General features: G+C 38.3%; 1 protein-coding gene across 3 annotated transcripts in view; it reads right to left on the bottom strand.

Moving 5' to 3' along the window:
• Window positions 1-19,359, bottom strand: part of LOC144651409 (uncharacterized) — a 52,554-nt gene that overhangs the window by 8,676 nt on the left and 24,519 nt on the right. For all 3 annotated transcript variants that reach the window (XM_078511339.1, XM_078511340.1, XM_078511341.1), the window contains exons 19-43: window positions 15,929-18,340; window positions 14,922-14,996; window positions 14,453-14,599; window positions 13,897-14,022; window positions 12,870-13,013; window positions 12,591-12,654; window positions 12,115-12,186; window positions 11,833-11,906; window positions 10,730-10,885; window positions 10,516-10,571; window positions 9,501-9,581; window positions 8,694-8,756; window positions 8,496-8,580; window positions 6,791-6,856; window positions 6,350-6,448; window positions 5,863-5,952; window positions 5,161-5,248; window positions 4,340-4,422; window positions 4,067-4,188; window positions 3,636-3,745; window positions 2,947-3,141; window positions 2,046-2,111; window positions 1,616-1,682; window positions 949-1,014; window positions 719-824 (exon numbers count right to left, since the gene is read on the bottom strand). In XM_078511339.1, the coding sequence (XP_078367465.1) occupies window positions 719-824; window positions 949-1,014; window positions 1,616-1,682; window positions 2,046-2,111; window positions 2,947-3,141; window positions 3,636-3,745; window positions 4,067-4,188; window positions 4,340-4,422; window positions 5,161-5,248; window positions 5,863-5,952; window positions 6,350-6,448; window positions 6,791-6,856; window positions 8,496-8,580; window positions 8,694-8,756; window positions 9,501-9,581; window positions 10,516-10,571; window positions 10,730-10,885; window positions 11,833-11,906; window positions 12,115-12,186; window positions 12,591-12,654; window positions 12,870-13,013; window positions 13,897-14,022; window positions 14,453-14,599; window positions 14,922-14,996; window positions 15,929-18,340 (4,713 nt within the window). The remainder of the gene's footprint in view (window positions 1-718; window positions 825-948; window positions 1,015-1,615; window positions 1,683-2,045; window positions 2,112-2,946; window positions 3,142-3,635; window positions 3,746-4,066; window positions 4,189-4,339; window positions 4,423-5,160; window positions 5,249-5,862; window positions 5,953-6,349; window positions 6,449-6,790; window positions 6,857-8,495; window positions 8,581-8,693; window positions 8,757-9,500; window positions 9,582-10,515; window positions 10,572-10,729; window positions 10,886-11,832; window positions 11,907-12,114; window positions 12,187-12,590; window positions 12,655-12,869; window positions 13,014-13,896; window positions 14,023-14,452; window positions 14,600-14,921; window positions 14,997-15,928; window positions 18,341-19,359) is intronic.

The raw sequence follows: 19,359 nt of genomic DNA, 5'->3' as shown, positions 1-19,359 counted from the left end.
ACTCAAGTGAAAACCGCTCTAATAGGAAGAATTGGTGGACAGCGAGTAACTGGTGGTTAGAGAAAGAATTGGCAGGTAGCAAGTAATATGGGTGTGCAGCACATAGTATGGGTTGGTAGACAGAAGTAGCAGTGGACAGCAATGCAAGTAATACAAGTGGGCAGTAAGCAAGGAGAATGGGTGGACAACAAGTAATATGAATGGGGAGCAAGTATAAGGTTGGCAGCAAGTAGTGTGGGTGGACAACAAGTTACATATGCAGGGCTGCAAATAATTTGTTTCACTTGAAAGGACATTTGATCTACTAAGACACCCCTTGGTCGGACAAAACAAAATAATTTTGTTTGGACAGATTTTTTGGCTGGACAGATTTTTATTCATCGTTGCCGTAAAATGATTTACGTTCAAAAAACTGTCTGGACATCATGTTCGACCACACTGTCTTGAGATTTCATCAGACATAAGCAAATTCTGGTCAGCCAATGTCCGATGACCAACTGTTATTTGCAGCTCTGCATGGGTGAGTAGCATGTACTACTAGTAAGCAGCAAGTGGTGTGGGTGGGCAGCATGTAATTATGGGTGGGTAGCCAGCAGAAGGGGTGGACTGCAAATAATATGGGTAGGCAGAAAGTAGTATGGGTGAATAGCAAGTAGCAAGTAGTATTGTACTGAAAAAAGGCATCTACATCAAAAGAATATAATTATGTTAAACATACCTGTTGCCTACCATCACACTTTAAGTAGATTGTACCTCCCCAAGGAAGATGAGAGAAAGAGCCACTAGGATTAGGCTTGGCACTAACTAAAACCCTGGCCTGACTCCTAATAAGAGATGAAAAGGACAGTAAAGATTAAGAGTACATGTACTCATAAATTCCTTTTGCTGATGCAAGCGCACACACAGAACAGGCTCAAAACCAAATGATTGCATTACAGTATATTGTACCTTGGTGGGATTTGTCCTCTTTCTGGAGTGATAACAATGGAATGTGCTGGCCAAATGAACTCAAATCTATAAGCAACATCGTTTGAAGTAATGCATTATTTATAACAACTGTAAGTTGTTCTGTTTGGTCTTAACAATACTGCAGATGTTTGCTTATCATTTATCAGCAATTATTAATGCATCATCAACATTAAATAGAATTTTTGCACATGTGAGCTTCTTCAGATAGCAACGTAACTCAGCCCAGTTAGGAGAAAAACAATCACTTACAGGAAAAGCAAAATTCCACCTCCAAAAATCTCAAAGACCACAACTTTCATTACCAAAATTGCTAACAAACATGTTGTCAAAGTTCGACATAAGATTCACTTGCAAGGCATCAATGAGGAATTACAACAGGTTACTAGATATGGTCCTTATGGAATATATTGTCAAATTTTTTTCATCAATTTGTTGGGTCAGATAGCTGACCTCATCGTGTTTTTGACCTGAGAATGCCGTCTTATCTGAAACCCTTGCAAGTCCATGTGCTTTTGTTTGGTTTGACTAAAATAATTAGATATTCTTTGAATGCTTCAATCAAGGTCTGCCAATAATGGAATTGTCCTGACTGAGACAGATAATTAGATGAGAAAAATAAAACTAATAATTTTACCACTTCACCTACCCAAGTGAACGATCAGAAAAGTTGACAATTCTAAGTTGCTCGGAGCCTTTACCACTTTTGTCATCTTCTAAGATGGAGTTACAAAAAATATGTTATTTACAGTTGTCACCAATATTGAAATGCCGACAAAGGAATTAACCGGTACTTAGTAAACACAAGCTCTATATAGGAATACGGTCATAACAATTCAAGGCACAAGCAATAAATGGTATTTTCAAGAAATGTTTAAAGGTGTGGCTAAAAGCAAGAGTTTATCCGACAGCAATTGTTTTTGTGCTATGCCAGGGAAGCTTTCCACTAGCACTCCATTACAAATCTGTAGAGAAAGTCAGCATTTCCAAAACCAGTGCAGATTCAACAAAAGTGGATGACATCACTTTGAAGGTTTCCATTCTACATTTACAGGTAATAGAAGACTGTAACAACCTACTTGAACTACAAGATGACAAAGTGAGAAAGTCAGGAATGACTGTCCAACTTTCAGCTCCAGGATTACCTGTTGGATATTAACAGCATGTCAACAATAAAACAGAAACACTTGGATGAAGGAGTAAGAGAGGCCCGCAACCCTAATCTTGACAGTGACCAGCGGATTGCGTACAACGCATGCGCGCCATGTTTATAAAAGGCTAGCTGCAAAGCAAAAGGTTGAAAATTTTGTTCTTCCACCAAGAACGATTAAAAAAAAAAAAAAGAACGATCAGAATGCGAAAAAGGTGACAACACTGACAACACAGCGAGTTCACTGACAGATAAAACCGCGTGCTTGGTTAAATCATGCATTCCTTGTGTGACGCGTTACTTTTCTCCAGTGATTTATTGACACCCTTGGGGGTGACCTAAGCCTTGTTCTAATCTTCCACCATGAACGGTTACAATGCAAAAGGATCCGAAAATGTATCGTTCAAACATGAAGTAGAGAATTTTTCCTCCACAAAGAACAATTAGAATGCGAAAACAAAAGTTTCCCGAAGCACGCACTTTATAACCTGTGGTTACCAGTAGTTTAATTTAATATTTAAGTTTTCTATAAAGTGCAATTCACAATATCTTAACAGTAATTATGAAGAGAAAAAAATACATGGCAAGGAAACCAAATAAATAACACTAGGCTTTTGTAGGCTTAGGTTCCCTCAGGCAAATAGAGACAGATATTGACAATAAAATACAGAAGATCTACATTTTGTGGCTCTCAGTGCATCAGTATTTTTTTAATTAAGGTTTACTTCTGAAATTTAGACAAGCGACACGGGATCCCTCACTGGCAAAGCCTCTTTGAAGGATACTATAGATGAAGAGCCAGCAACACCAAAAACATCTTAGGAACCTACCATTAGGGATTGGACTTGTCTGTTGAGGTTGTACAGCCTGTTTGTCAGAGACCGGCACAATGTCCACCGATCTGTTAGGATCAGGTCTGTTGACAGGACTAGATCCTGGTGGTGAGCCTACCAGAGTCAACAGAACCCGTGATACACTGCTCTGGAAAAAACTGTCCCAACTGGCTACTTGGGGGTACTTCACATCTGAAGAAATAAAATAACAATTTAATTTCCTTGAAGAAACCAATAAACCATATTGCCAAAGATTAAGGTTGCATTCAGTTGACGAAGAGCAAAACAATTATGAAATGAAAAATTGAGAGACTTGGCATTCTAGTACCTGACTTATTTGTTGAGATCTACAGGTTGTTCCAATTCAGCAAGAAATCCAATATATAATTTGTGAATGGCTTCATGCACGCAGTCACACTGCATAATATTCTACTTTGGATAATTATCTTCTTACATCCATCAATGGTATTAAATCAGAGGTGTCATAAATTCAATTTTCCCTGACTTTTCTTCCAAATGTCAAAATTAAATTCCCTGACTTTTCCCTGACCTTCACGATTTTGACCACTCTCTGACCTGTGGTAACCCTGACACAGCTTAGAACTGGGTTATCTTATAAAAAAAAAATAACTGGTAAATAAAACATCACCGAGAATAGGCTGGTTGTGGGACACTAAATGTTATACCTTCTACAAGTTTGTCCTCATCTTGAAATGTTGTGGTAAAGTCGATTCCTGTTAAAAGACTTCTCTCCAGTATTTCAGAATAAGGCTGGCGAGAGCTGGTTTGAAGATTCCTGGCATACAATCAATTCAGTCATCACTTTCTACATTTTAACTGTATGTTTGTTTTCCTGATTTCTCTTTATTGCTTTTTTAAGATGATGGCTGGGTAGACCCAAATTTACCAGTAGTTCTACCATGATAGCCTTTAAGCTTGGCTGGCATTAACAATGGAGACATCCAAACATAAATAGCATACATGTACTACTGCTAGTTGCACATCAGATTACTGTACTGAGTTCAAAAAATACCCATTTATGTCACCAAGACTATTAATTATATGTTCTATTCACAAAATCATTTTGTTACTCAACAATGATTGTGTTGTTCCTTACTTTTTGAACTGCCGTCTCAAGAACTCGTCCCCAGTGTAGAAAGCAACAACAGCCACAGAGTTCACAGATGTGCGACACTTGATGGCATCTTTCTCCAATGGTTGATATTCAATCAACACTGCCTGGTAAAAAAAACATTTTACATTTTGTCAAATATAATACACAATTTGTAACCTTTTCAGTTTTTGAAGATAACAATGGAGAACCTACAAAAAGGCATTAGGGCAAATGAGATTGATATTGGTCAAAATACAAAAATAAAATGCTACACACCTTTGACGTTCTTTCAGAGAGGACAAAACTGTCTGGATGGACATTCAAATGACTGGAAGGATACCGTTGGCGTGAATGGATATCTAGGATAGAGACACAAGGGCATCATTAAGCTTTGAAGAAGCACGCTACACGACAAAAGTGGGCAGTTTTTTCAAGAGGGCCTCACACAGGTGTTGACTTTTGGTTATTTTCAGGTCAATAACATCACAGTCTGTAAGAAGTTGTAGGAACTTTTCACCAAGTTCCATAACTATTTTATAACTGAGACCAAACAGAGTTTAAATCTTGAACTGACTTGTGCCAGCTAATTCAACTTGTCAAGAGGGTCGAGAGCCATCTTCAAATTATTTCCATGGTCAAAAGCTTTAAAGGCCTATATTATTTTAAAGCATTTGTCAATAAAAGTATACAAATTATGTTTAACGTTCCTATCACCCTTTTACAATGTGCAAGAAATTTAAAAAAAAAATAATATGTACATCTGAGATGTTTTGCAAAAAAAAATAGTCATCCATGTTTGATCACTATTTTATCAGCTGACAACCCCCCCCCCCCCCCCCCCTTCGCCAGAAAGAGCTTTTTCCACCATACTGAATACAATAAAGTAACAATTGAGAGACTGGTCACTAATTGACTAGTGACATCAACCCAGTCCTTTTGAATTGCAGTTTTTACCCCAATGAACACAATTTCTTTTGCATTTTAAAAAATTAAAATATGGTAACTTTAAATCCCAATTTGCTGCTTGTTTAAATGTCTACTTTTAAGAATACATAAACTGACTAAGGGTGACGAGGTACTAAAATTTCAAATGGTACCTGAATAACACGCAGCCTTGACAAAAGCTGCCCTTGTGCCAGAATTTCTCACCACAACTTTGACAGAATTCTTTTTTCCAAGAGACACCTGATAAAAGAAACATCTTTGAATGAATTTGTTATTAATGGCACTATTCAAGTGAAGCCCAATCTTATAGTCACCTTGTTTATTCAAACACATCATTATTACAACTCTTGAAAAACAGTGACAATTGCCGTATTAAAAGCCAGATTCCACTGGCCTGTCAATTATCTGTTGTGGGATTAACAGGATCCTACTGTAATGTAACACAAGGAAGTACAATGTAACAACATGAGGTCTGCACTCAGGCCAAAGGGGTACGCTGCCAGATCTTATCCCAATTGCAACAATACGAAGTAAATAGTAAGTGGAATTGCTGGGTGTCCTGGATGGCATCCTCTTCTCCCACAGGTTACCCACCACTAGGATATTTGACAAGTTCCCCTAACATTTTGATGGTACCCACCTATACTTCTTGGCAGAGAGAGGCACTTGCCAAAAAACTCAACATAATAACCCCAGTCAGTCCATTGACATGGACTGAAGCTGCCGAACACAATGACCATATTTAAACGAGGTTCCTTGAGCAGTGTGTAAGATAAAAGGAACTTGATGTTTCTATTACGCAACATTTAGTAAAAAAAGCTCCATCATCATTGGCAATAAAATTAAGACAATACCTCTCCAACATTGGTGACATATCCTTCACTAAGCTGTCTGATGTCCACCAACACCAACTGACTTGTTCCACCACAGCCATACAGTGGTATCTAAAGACAAATGATATATTTAGCAAATGGGGGGAGCATTTGAAAGAGTTATCTCTTGATAATTTGTGCAGTTACTTGACCATTTCTAGTTTTTAAGGGACACCATCAACCAGTGTCTAAATCAATTGTAGAATTTAGTTTAAAATTCTGGAGATACTGGGCATTGAAAACACAACATGCAGTATGATAAAAGCTACCCCTTCTGCAAAGATTCGTTATTTCTTGTAATACAGAAATGATGTGACATAATGGTTGAAGTAGTTGCCATAGGACAAACATGAAACAATAACTTCAGACTAAGAAACTTCATGTAACACCCATTATGTCTATCTCTCTGTTACATACTCATTGAAATCAAGAGTATTGTACATAGTTTTATAGATCAATGCTATATCACCTTAGATTTTGTTTTTCCTGTAAGGGCCTTGATGACCAGAGAACTAGAGATGAGGCCCATCGATGAAGGTGAAAAGCTAACATGGACTGGCAGCTCCTTCTGTTGATTTAGCAAACAAACATGTTATCATTATATGTTGGTAGAAACTTGTGGTAGTTGTTTGTGAATCTCCAAATTTGATTGGCTGTGCGATCATAAGCTAGTCTACTATTCAATGCTTTCATGTTTGTTGTCACATTCACAATTGAAGACAACACATAACGTTTAACTTTTGTATCATAGAACAAGGCTCTTAGACTACGAGCCTGAATTTTTTTCACCAGTTATTGTTGACTTGGCTACACCTCACTGGCTATTCGCTGTTAGTTAGGCACTAAGCAATATGCACTTACCGGTAATTCAACCCTTACTTTAAAATAATTTCTGAGCATCTTCACTAACCTTTGGTTCAAGGGTTGCTTGAGGATGCTCTGGACTTCCTCCATGGGAACTGAACATTGGCTGTATCTAAAAGATTTTAAAGGGTAATTACATGAGCAAAAAGTAACGAGGTAACAGGTGCAAGGTACTAAAGAGATGGTTCTGTCAGTGGCATTCTTCACAGTTGATTAAGTGCCACTACTATAGTATGTAGTTATTTATTTATTTATTACAATTTATGGCTAAGGCTAAGGCTAAGAAAAATCTCGATGATTTGGTAAGTGCAGAATGCAATATGGAACAATTGAAAGTATGTTGTTTTATATATGTTCGTGTTTATTTGCTTTATTTTACTTTCGGAAAAACTGTTCACAGGCTACTTGTATTCTTTCCCAGGTGTTCCTTACGCTAATCTTTGCAAACGTAACACGACACTTTTGTTCGTTTGTAACAAAATACTTTTGTCTTCCTTGAAAATGCGATAACATGAAACTTTTGTTTTTTGTTTGTTTTACGGCGGCATCGATGACATTTGTTTAATTTAATTAAGTTACGGTTTAGACTGCACGAAAGACGATTCTCAAAAACTAAAGAAACAAATCTAATCAAAAAACATATTTTTCGACAGGTTTTTTAAAACGCAGTACAGCTAGGATATTTGTTTCCTGGTTATCAGGTGTTCACGCCGAAAATCCCGGTGCAAGTTTTTGCATACCTAATTACGAAAGCGCCGTGAAAGTCTCAAAATCTAATTTAATTAATTTGCGGTTTTTACTTGGCGCCAAGAAGTCTGCAGGAAGCCTACCGCAAACACGCAATACAAGCGATGTTCATGATAGTTCCAGAAAACAACGTAGACTAATCTGCGCATGCGTTTGGTGTAAATTACGTTGAGTAGTACCACAAGGAGAGCAAAGGGTTTTCTGAAACAAATATATACATTTGAGATCTTCATATGAAAGTAACGTAGATGTGCTCCAGGTTTTACCTAGGGGTACGGTCAGGTGCTCCCCACCCCCACCCCCTCCACAAGGAATAATTAATTAATTGATATTAATTAATTAATTGGTGATTAAAAGTTTACACCATAGTGCTTTAGCGCCTGAGGGGTTTAGCAAACGACAACCCACCAAACCATCACAATAGTGCATTCTGCACTAAAAACAAGTCCAAAGGATGAACTGCAAAATAGTCAAGGACCCCATATTAAAGCAGATCACCTAAGATACTAAGATAAAAAATACAAAAAAGAAAGTGAAATTATAATAGTAATAAATAAGTAAACAAGAAAAATATTTAAAAATTTTGCTGATCCATAAAAAACTTTCTAACTAATGCTTTAAAAGAGTTCACACTTGTTGCCTCACGAATGAAAAGAGGAAGCGAATTCCATGTTCCCACTACTCTATGAAAATAAGAATATTTAAGGATGTTCGTTCTTGCATATCTCATCTTTACTGTTAACTTATCATTATGTCTAAAAGTATAGTGATCAGTTTCCTTATAAAAATCCACATAAGGTTCAACGTCTATGTCAATAATGTGTTGCAATTTCTGGTTTGTCATAGAAGATGACATCTGCTATCTGCTGTTGCAATTTCTGGTTTGTTATAGAAGATGACATCTGCTATCGCACATTTTCTTATTGTTGTTTTTAATTAGCGCATTATTCGAAGGGAAATAACACTTTTTAAAAAGAAAAAAAAATTCTTTTTGTTACACAAACCTGAAAATCGGAGTGGCTTCCCTCAATCAATAGTTGAAGTTTTACAGGGGATGTGGAGCTTGTTTTCAATATAACCTTTTGCTGCCTGTTTTAAAGAAATTATAAAAACACTGCTTACGACTGCATGACATTTATCAAACAATTAACCTCCATAATATATGTTATATTCCCAGTGCTAAGACAACTGCAAGTACTTACTGAGACAATCCAAGAGCCACTCCACTCCAGCAAAGAACTGGCTTACTGCTCAACAAGATAAATCTGCAACAAAAGTATTTGATTACTACCGTCATCACTTCAAAGTCACAATAGTTAGCAGTTCTGTGCTGACCGAAGATCATGTAATTATTTGGAAGTGACATTGGGACCACTATGGTACAGGAGCTTTTAACATTATTTTATTTACTGACAACCAATAACATTAATTTTTGTGTTTTATACAAAGTTAACATAAATGTGGCAGAGGTGAAGTTTGTTTCCCTATCAACAAAACACTGTGTCAGACAAGACTACGAATGTAGTTTGCTCTTATTAGCAGTAAGTAATGATGCCAGTGATGCAAGGGGCAGGGCTGCTGCAGTGGTGAGAGGGCTCGCCTCCCACCAATGTGGCCCGGGTTCGATTTCCTGGACCTGGGGTCATATGTGGCTGGAGTTTGTTGTTGGTTCTCGTCCTTGCTTTAAAGGTATTTCTCCAGCAGCCCAATGGTTAGCATGTTGTACTCCGCAATGACGTGTCCAGCTCTAAGTGCTAGCAAGGGTGACTGTGTTGTGTTCTTGAGCAAGACACTTTACTCTCACAGTACCTCTCACCACCCAGAAGTTTAATGGGTACTAGCAAATTGTCAAGGCAACCAGACTTGAATGCTGGGGGCTACCTATAATGGATGAGCATTCCATACATGGGATAAGCAACACTCCCAGTCACTTCTGAACCTCTCAAGGACCCAATTTACTAGAACAAAAGAAACCAGTGCAAAAAAAGGCAAATTATTTATTATCTCACTTGTCATCTTCTTTAGGTATAGCTGATCCCTTCACTACCAATTCATACACTGGCCCATTGGGAACTGCTAGAACTACCAAGCTGAAAAAAAAAAAACAGGGTTGTGTTAAGAGAGCAACAAACAATCTAAGCAAACAATGGCCTGTCAAACCAGGGATTTAATTTTATTGACAAATGTTCAATATTAAATCATCAGTGCAAAAAAATCAAAATTACCCAACACTTTGGTTTTGCTTCTCATTGGTGAAGGAAGTGGAAGGAGTTTTTTACACCAATAGTATATAAAGCATAGTAATGTAAATCCAAGAGCAAATGCAAATTACTTTCGACGCTCAGGTGGAAAGCATGTACCCTATCATAATGACCAGGGCTCGAGTCTAACGGTAGCCAACTAGCCAAAGGCTAGTAGAAATGTAGGTTTGGCTAGTAGATTGTGGGCTTTCACTAGCCAAAATGGATAGTGGAAGTTTCAGGCAGTTTTGAGAAAAGAAAAATTGAAATTGATTTTGAAAGAACAGAACTAACACAGTTGACATATATCAAAGCCAGGATATGGACAAGCTTAGTTATCGACTAGGACTTTTCAGTGATTCAGCGACAAGTGAAAGAAAACTGTTTCTGCTAATTTTTTCCAGCCTGGAAAATCAAGCATGGTTTTAACATTAATCAGTGATTGGGTAAGGTTGCATGAACAATGAGGACGAGAGGTCTCATACGTGAAAGCTTTCAAAAAAGCTTTCATGTGCACATGTAAGATGCGGTTCCGATGGATACCCGAGATTATTCTGCAGTGGGTAGCAGCAAAAACGTGAGGAAAAACCAATTTTGTCCAATTTGTCATTGGCTTTTGCCTTAGGTGGCTTGGTCAAAAAAAAAAAAAGAACAATGAAAGCCATACTTGAAAGTTATGGCTAGTAGAAAATTGATTTTGGCTAGTGAAATCAAAGCTGTCACTAGCCACTAGGCTAGTTAGCAAAAAAGTTAGTCTCGATCCCTGATAATCTGCTTGATTTACCTTTCTACTTGTTTACTTGCTTCTGTGGGTTGGAATGTGACTTGCACCCCTGACTCCTACAACGACAGGAAACATTATATCAGGACTGTTACCAGTACATTGTTACTTACATAAACTACGCTATTATACAGTTTTTGTTTTTCTCGTATGCAGGTCGTCTTGGAAAAGAGAAAAAATATATTAAAAGTTATTTAAAGATGTCATATTCTCTCACCTCTTCAGGTTTAAGACGTAGCTGAATAGGCTTTACAGAGAATTGTTTTGTGTCTCCCTCAACCTTCAGCTTTACTTTGGCTGTGATGTTACCAGCATTCTTTACTGGAATAGTACAGCTTGCGCTCTTACCAACTGAGCTTTTCAAATTCAGCACCTGCAATAAAATAATAACAATATGTTTGTGAGGGAGCAGGGAGGGCACAGTTGGTTAATAAGTGTTTTCCTTCCTCTTATGTGGCCAGGGGGAGGATTTTGGAGAAAAGTCACATGTGGGTGAATGTTGTTATCGACTCTTGTCAGGGGTTTCAAAATGTTTTGAAGTAGGCGTCAACAACTGGAAGAGTTGGTAGCTGTAACACAGAGCTTGTTTTGAAATCCTGTTCTTGTCTTTCTTTGAGGATTGTTCACCAAACTCACAAATTCAGAAACCAACACCTCTAAATTTAATAGATAAACAGCAAGCTTTCACTGTAAATGTCATGGCGTTGTTTGCCATGCTCTCCTGTAATCACTGTCCTACTGTTCCTAGAGCACCCTACTAGGGCCAGTATCTGCGTGTTACAATACTACACTAAATAGGCCCACTTGTTTGGCCTGGGTTAGATTCAGAAGGGTCGTTTTGTGTGTGTTGAGGTTGTTTTTTTTTTGTCTTGCACTATGGGTTTCTCCAGTCTCACAGATTTCCCTTTCATTTCAGAAACCAACACTTCTATTTTTAATTGCAAGGCTTTCTGCAGAACCCTGTTTTGTGTACTTGTGAATCATAATAAATGGGTGCTATACATGCCAGATTCTTAGTTTTGAGGCTATTGTTTTTGGTTGTTTGTTGTAGTGTTTTTTATTGTAAACCTGTACAGCATTTCCAAGAAGATTTGTAGAGAAAAAAATGCTGGATGGCAAACGTTGCCATCCAGCAATTTTATCCCATACTGGTCCTATAAATTTTTCTAACATTTACACTCCCATAAAATCTTTCAGTAAACTTCAGTGTTCTTAACAAAATAGGCAACCGCACTAATGCCATCACACTGTCTTCATTTTTCTGGCACCAACTTTGTACCAGGTTTTTATTATTGACAAGGTCATATCACACAAACATACCTGTAGTTTATGAGGAGTGTGCAGTCTTACAACACCCTCCAGGGCTTTAAGAGCAACACTGCTGATAGTGGGGCCTAAAATACGAAAATGAAATAGGAAACAAGCATACCTTAATTCACTGGAAATGGGACAAAATTGTTTGTCTCTTGAGAAGAAGACAAAGTGACATTAAGTTTTATTTTGTCGATGTGAGAGAAGCGTGTAGATATTTCACACCAACAGGTCAAACTGACAAAGGATAATTTATGTCAGAAAATGTACATAATAATTTAAAAGTCCAACCTTGTCGAGCACTGTCAATCTCAACATCAAGACGTGCAGTGTACTCATCTGGTGGTCCAGCTGATGAGGTATCTAAAATAAACATTCGCATATCACATGTAAAGGGTACTGACTAATTTGAGTTTCTCCACAAGTCAGAGGTTGCTCATCTCAAGTAAAATTGAAACTTAACGTTTTGAGAAAAGTGGCACCATGTATAACTGAAGAAAGAGCTTATAGACCTTTCTCAGCATTTGTTACTCTTTTGTGTTCATGCTAATCTGCCCAGCAAGCCTTGTTAGCATATGCAAAGAACAAAAAGAATTTGAACCTGGAGCGAGGCTTAGCAGATTAGCATACACTTAATAGAATAACAAAAGTCTATTGGTATAATGTCACAAGGAATTCCATCTACAATTAAGTGTTACTTAAAAAGGTCAAAATACAGCTCTGTCCAGTTGTACCACAAATACAGATCCGATATTCACTCAACTTACTGTTAAGTCCAATCTTTTGAGACTGAAACAGAAGCCACACGACCGTTGGTTCAACTGTGGAATTCTGCAGAACATAATATCATATTGCAAACAGTAAGGATGAGAATGAATAGATACAAAAGAATGAAATTTACAGCATCACTAACCAACTTTGCAACAAGCAACTAAGACTGAAGCACAACAGACCAGAATCTCATAACCAAGAGTCGAGTGCATTTTTAGGCAAATGTGCCTTTAAACATCATTATATACAAATGTTGTAATAGATAATGAGCTCACCAGATCTTTCCGACCTTTAAGAGACAAGGTGTGGATTGTTAATGCTGCTCCCTTAGCTCCAGCTGGGGCAGGACCTGTAACAACATCAGCCTTGGGCAAAAAATCAGCATCCGCAAAAGCAAAACAGTGCAGTGAGCTGCTATTCTGGAAGGGAAGAAAGTATCAAAATGAAAGACGGGCAAGCAGTAACAGAACTTAACACTTATCTGGTTGTCAGTTTTTTTTTATTCCTATGGAATCCGAAAAGCGAATTTTGTCCTTCTTAAAACATTGTTCTAACAAAAAAGCAGTACTCACACTAGTATATGACTAAGAAAAAGTCTTGTTTCAAGTACTGGCACAGATTGAGAACCATAACAAAGTCTCAATCTTTGAATTTATGCCAATCGGCTAACTGATGAAAGCACCCTTTAAACTGAAGTAAGTAAGTAAACTTCAGTTGGTGTCCACCAGCTCGAATGTTAGGTACTTGCACTTAGTTACTGGCTCAAGTTTATAAGCGCAGCACAAGACAAGCACTGTTGTTATAAAAAACAGTCAATATTTAGTTATGGGAAAAGTATTAAGTCAGTTGAAGAAAAATATATAAGTGGGGATATTCTTGGGTCTTGTTGGTACTCTTACTTAAGATGTAGGATGACTGTATCAGATTTTGTGTTGACTATAACACATTGAACAATATTCCTGAAGACTATTGTGCAATTCACAAAGGATAAACACAACTACTCCAACTACTGCAAGTGTGGGTAGCAGAAGGAAACTTTATTTACAGCCAGATATAATGCAGCCTTACTGCAGAGAACTGGTCCTGTTGGTATGCAGTGATACCGTTTGGTCTGCATAATGTACCAGTCACATTTCAGAGCTTGATGAAAATCATTCTGGGATCTGCGAGACCAGAGGAAACTAATCTATTTTTTTTATCTTTATGGATATTTTTGTATCCAAAAATGTAACTTCAAAACGGTAGTATGATGCAAAATCTTCAAATAACAAGAAAATGGAACAAATCAATCAAGGAACTCACTGCAGACAAAATGATTCTGATAGGTACTTGGGCTCTTCCTCTGTTTACCAGATGGATTGGTCGACATTGCTTAGCCCCATATGAAACCTCGCCAAAGTGTATGGTATTCTCGTCATCAAGAACAACCTATTTAATACAAGAAACAAGCATTGATTTCACCTTACACTTTCTTGCCCAAAACGAAAGCAGCAACTTGTTGTTGTTCTGAGTTGTAAGTGCATGTTGCAGAAGCCTTTAGGACTAATGCAGGGTCACAAACGAATTTGTGATATATTTTATATGAATGGCAAAGCACATTCCACCATTCCTAGAGTTATTCTAATAGTTGTTTCTCCCCATGTACTTAATTTATGCTAAACAAGCAAGATATCTATCTTAGGCTAGTAAGCTAAAGTACTTTTAAAATCACAACTTTTAAGTAAAGAGGTAACCTCTGTATTCCAACACGTATAAACAAAGAAAGTTATTACGTCTTGTAAATGAGAGTGATTAATCATTAGTTCTTTCAACATCTGTTGTTAAACAATTACTTTTTTTAGGGTGACCCTAACCATACCTCTACGTTAGGTTCTTCTGCTACAACTTCTAGAGCTAATACAGGTCCCAAACTATGTGTCACTGGTTGTACCTCACCCACAACAGGAAATGAATAGACCTGTAGCTGTGCAGTGAATGTACCAGCTTCATTAGGCTCAATGCTTATCTGCAATGATAGCATAACAGTAATGAAGTTAATTACAACAAAAAGGCACATGTTACTTTTAAGGATGTAAATGTGTAAAATATTGTTGCTCACTGTACCGGTAAGTAAAAGTGCAATGTATTACAAAGAAACATTAATAAACCAGTGGTACTACAAAGGAATAAAGTGTTTGTAGTTGTACCTCCGCTAAAAAAGAACATTTCTTAAGTGCATCCTACTTGGTTATGGGGGTGAACCACAACAAGGTTGTTGGGTAACATTGAAAACAGTGTCAGAAAATAAGACAATGCTTGGTAGTGCAAGGTACGTTCCTTTTACTAACCTTGATATTTTCTGTAGTATGTGGCGCTATAATAGCTTTTGGTTGATGAGAAAATGCACTTGCACTACTGGGAACCTGAATGTCAAGAAATAAAGTTACTCTTTACGAATATTAGTTGAGCTGCCTCGATGAGTTAACTTAAGTGCGGGCCCTTCGCCTAGATGAGTTAAATAATGTTCAGTCCCCACACAGTTTGCCCCAATCCAAAAAAAATGGCTGAAAAGTGTATCAAGCCTCCTTATATCCTGGAACAAGTAGAAAGTGATCAACCTATGCTCTAAATAAAGCTTTTAAGTATTAGGTATGGGTACGAAGTTGAGATAGCTAGAATTTACATACTTGTCCTACATATGAAATGAAAAATTGATCCTTCATTTGCTTAAAAAATCGTCCTACATAATAACAAAAATCATTGCTTGCTTTTTCTCGTTGTAGGTCACTGTATGTCATTTGAGGTTATTACTCATTGAAGGTTTGGAATGTTGAAACATAATTGGAAAGGTACAAGTGAAGTAACATCTCAAAAACTCTGGTGACTTATTGGAGATTGTTAGAAGCATCCAACAAGAATTCTCTTGAAAAGGACAAAAATAATCCAGACTGTACTAGTCTATATTCTTTTTGTATTCCCAGTGCAATCCCCGTCAGAGTAAGAGTTATTTAACAATTATCCTGCGAAATCGCGCGGAATATCGCTTGATACTTAGCCGACGAGGCGGTAGGCCGAGTGGGCTAAAATAAGACAATATTCGGAAAAATTGAGCAGGATAATTGTTTTATTATTCAACAAGTTGTCAACAAAATACATTTTGCAGTTAGGAAAAACTGGGGTTGTGCAGCATTTGCAAGATTTCGGATGAATCTCAACAACCTACATATATCGCAGGATATCTGTCATGTACGGATCATGACTGATAACAATCGTATTTTGACCAAACTTGGGCAGCGCACACATTTGTTGAATAATAATATATGATAATTTCTAGCAATCTTGCCTGAAAGCGTACCTGAACACCATTAACAGTAGACAATATGGAGTGCATTTCACAATGCATCCATCTACTGCTACTGTTATGTAATGGAATGACTGTCTCTGTCAATACTCCCACACAGCAAAATGGAGGGAACTTTATCTCTCCAGGTATTATCACTTGCGCTGGTGATGTCAATGCCATTTCTTGCGAAAAATCGGGCCTAACTTGTAGAAGTCCATTTGGTACTTGTTGTGATGGACTTGGATGGAAAGGCATAGAATCAGGGGTTCTAGGCTGTGTAAATGAAGTTGGTACTCCTGAAATACCTGAGACATTGGTTTGAAGATGTAAAGGAACTTGCTGACTGGAGTTATGATGAGGAATATTGACATTGAGAGACCGGACATAGGTTGGTGTCAAACTTGACGGTTTTGGTCCCATTGATGCTGAAACAGTTTGAACAAATGGCACATGACCATGAAAAGTGTTCATTGTGCCATGGCCTTGATCTTGATATACAGCTGAGCCCAGAGGAACCATCCTTGGACCATATACTGTGGGTGCTGTATGTGATAATGGGCCATGTGTCGCAACATTTAAGCCATGCCCAGTGAGAATAGGTCCCACCAAACCAGGTACTCCAATTGAGCCACTGGGCGGATACAAATGTGGTACCATACCTGGATTGCCAAGTGGTACAATACCCTGGGGAAGACTTAGTGGTACACCTAATGGTGAATAATCTTGGTTCAAGAAATTTGTTGGGTGGTGTCCACGCATTAACATAGTAGATGGTAGTCCTTCAGTTAAACTACCAGGTTGAAAAGCTGCTCTTAAATTATCTGCTGGAACTGTATGACTCATATGCACTTCTAAGTTAGCACTGCTGTTTGGTTGGCTCGTGTTGTCCTTGGCATGATCTGCCCGATGGAACTCCTTCTGCTTATGCTGATGGCTTGGAGTTGTCTCTGGCCACGAATGCCTGTTGTTTGTAACATCATGTGACAGCAAAGTGGCCATGCTTCCAACTGCACTATCAGATGTGTCAAGTCTTTGTCTACATGGAGGAGAAGAATCAGACTGTACAGTAGTCATTTCTTGGGTTAAGGGATGAAATTGTCCACTTGACGTAGATGGATGCAGAACACTTTCATCATTAGAAGCAAATGTGTCCACGTTCTGAGGAAGTGAACGATTTAGTCTCTGTTCAATTTCATGGGTTCTATGCTTTCTGGGATCAATCACAGGGTTGTTGTGTTGTCCATCAGCCTCCTTCTTGGCATTTCGCACTGTGTACGTTTCACCAAACTGAGGGATAACATGCTTAAAAATGCCAATTTCAGACGAAATCCTTGATTCCTGTTCTGAGGGAAAATCTTTGGAATCAAGTTCTTTAAGACTCAAGGGGACCATCGATGGAGAATCATGTGATGGAAAAACACTATCTTCCATTGTGTAGCTTGACAGTTTATCAGGAGAGATGTGATTGCTGGGCTGTTCAATCCCTTGATCATGTCCCGGTGAATAAACCATCTTTTCTGGTGAAGACTTTGTTTGTGGACTGCTGGATGCCAAAGGATTAAAGTCAGAGGTTCTAGTATCAGGAGATGTAACATTCATTTTAGAAGATGGTATTTGTTTCTTTTTGGGCTTGACTTTTGCTTTTTGTCTTTCTACTGCTGCAAGTTTTTTTCTTATTTCATCTGGATCTTCATTGATTGCCTTGGCAATAAACTGTGTCATCTTCTCTAATGAGGAAGCAGAACTGGCATCTCCAAGAGACGATCTCCTAGGAGAACCTGTTCTACTAGGATGCATGTAGAGCTCCTGAAGTTCCAGATGACTGCTGACTTCTGATCTTGAAGACACATCAAGGGGCTTTCTTGTTGTATTTTGACTTTCTTTTTTCTCCTTTCTGTGAGAACGTTTCTTTTCTTTAGGTTTAGACCCATTATCACCATCAACAATCCTACTGGATTGTGCACTTTGCCTGTCGGTTTTCTTTATGACACTGTTAATGCTTCCCCTACTGCTACTGCTCTGTGAGCTGGTTTGGCTTGCAGTCCTACTTCTGCTTTTCACTGGAACATCCCTTTTGAACTGCTCATCAAGTTTTAACTTTTGCATTTCAAAAGATAACTTGTCTGGGTGAACTGCTGGAGGTACCTGAGGCGTTGAAGTATTAAGGCTCTTTGATTCTCCTGATCTTTCCGTTTTTGCTGACTGCTCTTGACTCTGTAACCTTTTAGCAACCTCACCTGAGCTCCTGGGTTGCTTTTGCATTTCATCTTTGAGACCTCCATCAGCAGACGTTCTATTTGAAAAACCATCAGATGAATTGTTTTCTTGCATGAATGGATCCAGTGGTGTATTGGGTTTACTGATCATCCTCACCGGAGCTTGTGGGGAAGGTGTCAGTATAGGTTTGTCATCTCCAAAATGAGGCTAAGAAGAGAAACGAAAATGTAATTAACCAGAATGAACACCTTCTCTTGCCGATGGTGTACAAAAACCTGTAACAGCTTTGAAAGTGTGAAAACCCTTCATGGTTAGGGTAACCTGACAGTTAGTGGTTAAGGGTACTTTTTTAAAGAGGTTCCAGCACATTTTTATGGTTTAATAAATGCCTACCAGTAGAAGAGTGAGACTTTAACTTGTATTTCACAAGTCAACATGGGAGTGCCCAATCATATTCAACAACTTTTTCTTCAATCTGTTCAAAGGATTCAACAATTGAAAGCTATCTATTGTTTCACCTTCTGTCACGTAGGCTTCTATATCAGGAAGAGTTAATTTTTGTGTTTTATACAAAGTTAACATAAATGTGGCAGAGGTGAAGTTTGTTTCCCTATCAACAAAACACTGTCAGACAAGACTAGGAATGTAGTTTGCTCTTATTAGCAGTGACTAATGATGCTAGGCGCAGGGCTGGTGCAGTGGTGAGAGGGCTCGCCTCCGACCAATGTGGCCCGGGTTCGATTTCCTGGGCCTGGGGTCATATGTGGCTGGAGTTTGTTGTTGGTTCTTGTCTTTGCTTTAAAGGTATTTCTCCAGCAGCCCAATGGTTAGCATGTTGTACTCCGCAATGACGTGTCCAGCTTTAAGTGCTAGCAAGGGTGACTGTGTTCTTGAGCAGGACACCTCTCACCACCCAGGAGTTTATTGGGTACTAGCAAATTGTCAAGGCAACCAGACTTGAATGCTGGGGGCTACCTATAAGGGATGAGCATTCCATACCTGGGATAAGCAACACTCCCAGTCACTTCTGAACCTCTCAAGGACCCAATTTACTAGAACAAAAGAAACCAGTGCAAAAAAGGCAAATTATTTATTATCTCACTTGTCATCTTCTTTAGGTATAGCTGATCCCTTCACTACCAATTCATACACTGGCCCATTGGGAACTGCTAGAACTACCAAGCTGAAAAAAAAAACAGGGTTGTGTTAAGAGAGCAACAAACAAT

The sequence above is a fragment of the Oculina patagonica genome, chromosome 4 (genome assembly GCF_052425735.1).
Source record: "Oculina patagonica isolate OP01 chromosome 4, crgOcupat, whole genome shotgun sequence".
NCBI lineage: Eukaryota > Metazoa > Cnidaria > Anthozoa > Scleractinia > Oculinidae > Oculina > Oculina patagonica.
The sequence above is the reverse complement of the archived record's forward strand: the minus strand, read 5'-3'. Positions and strand labels throughout refer to the sequence as shown.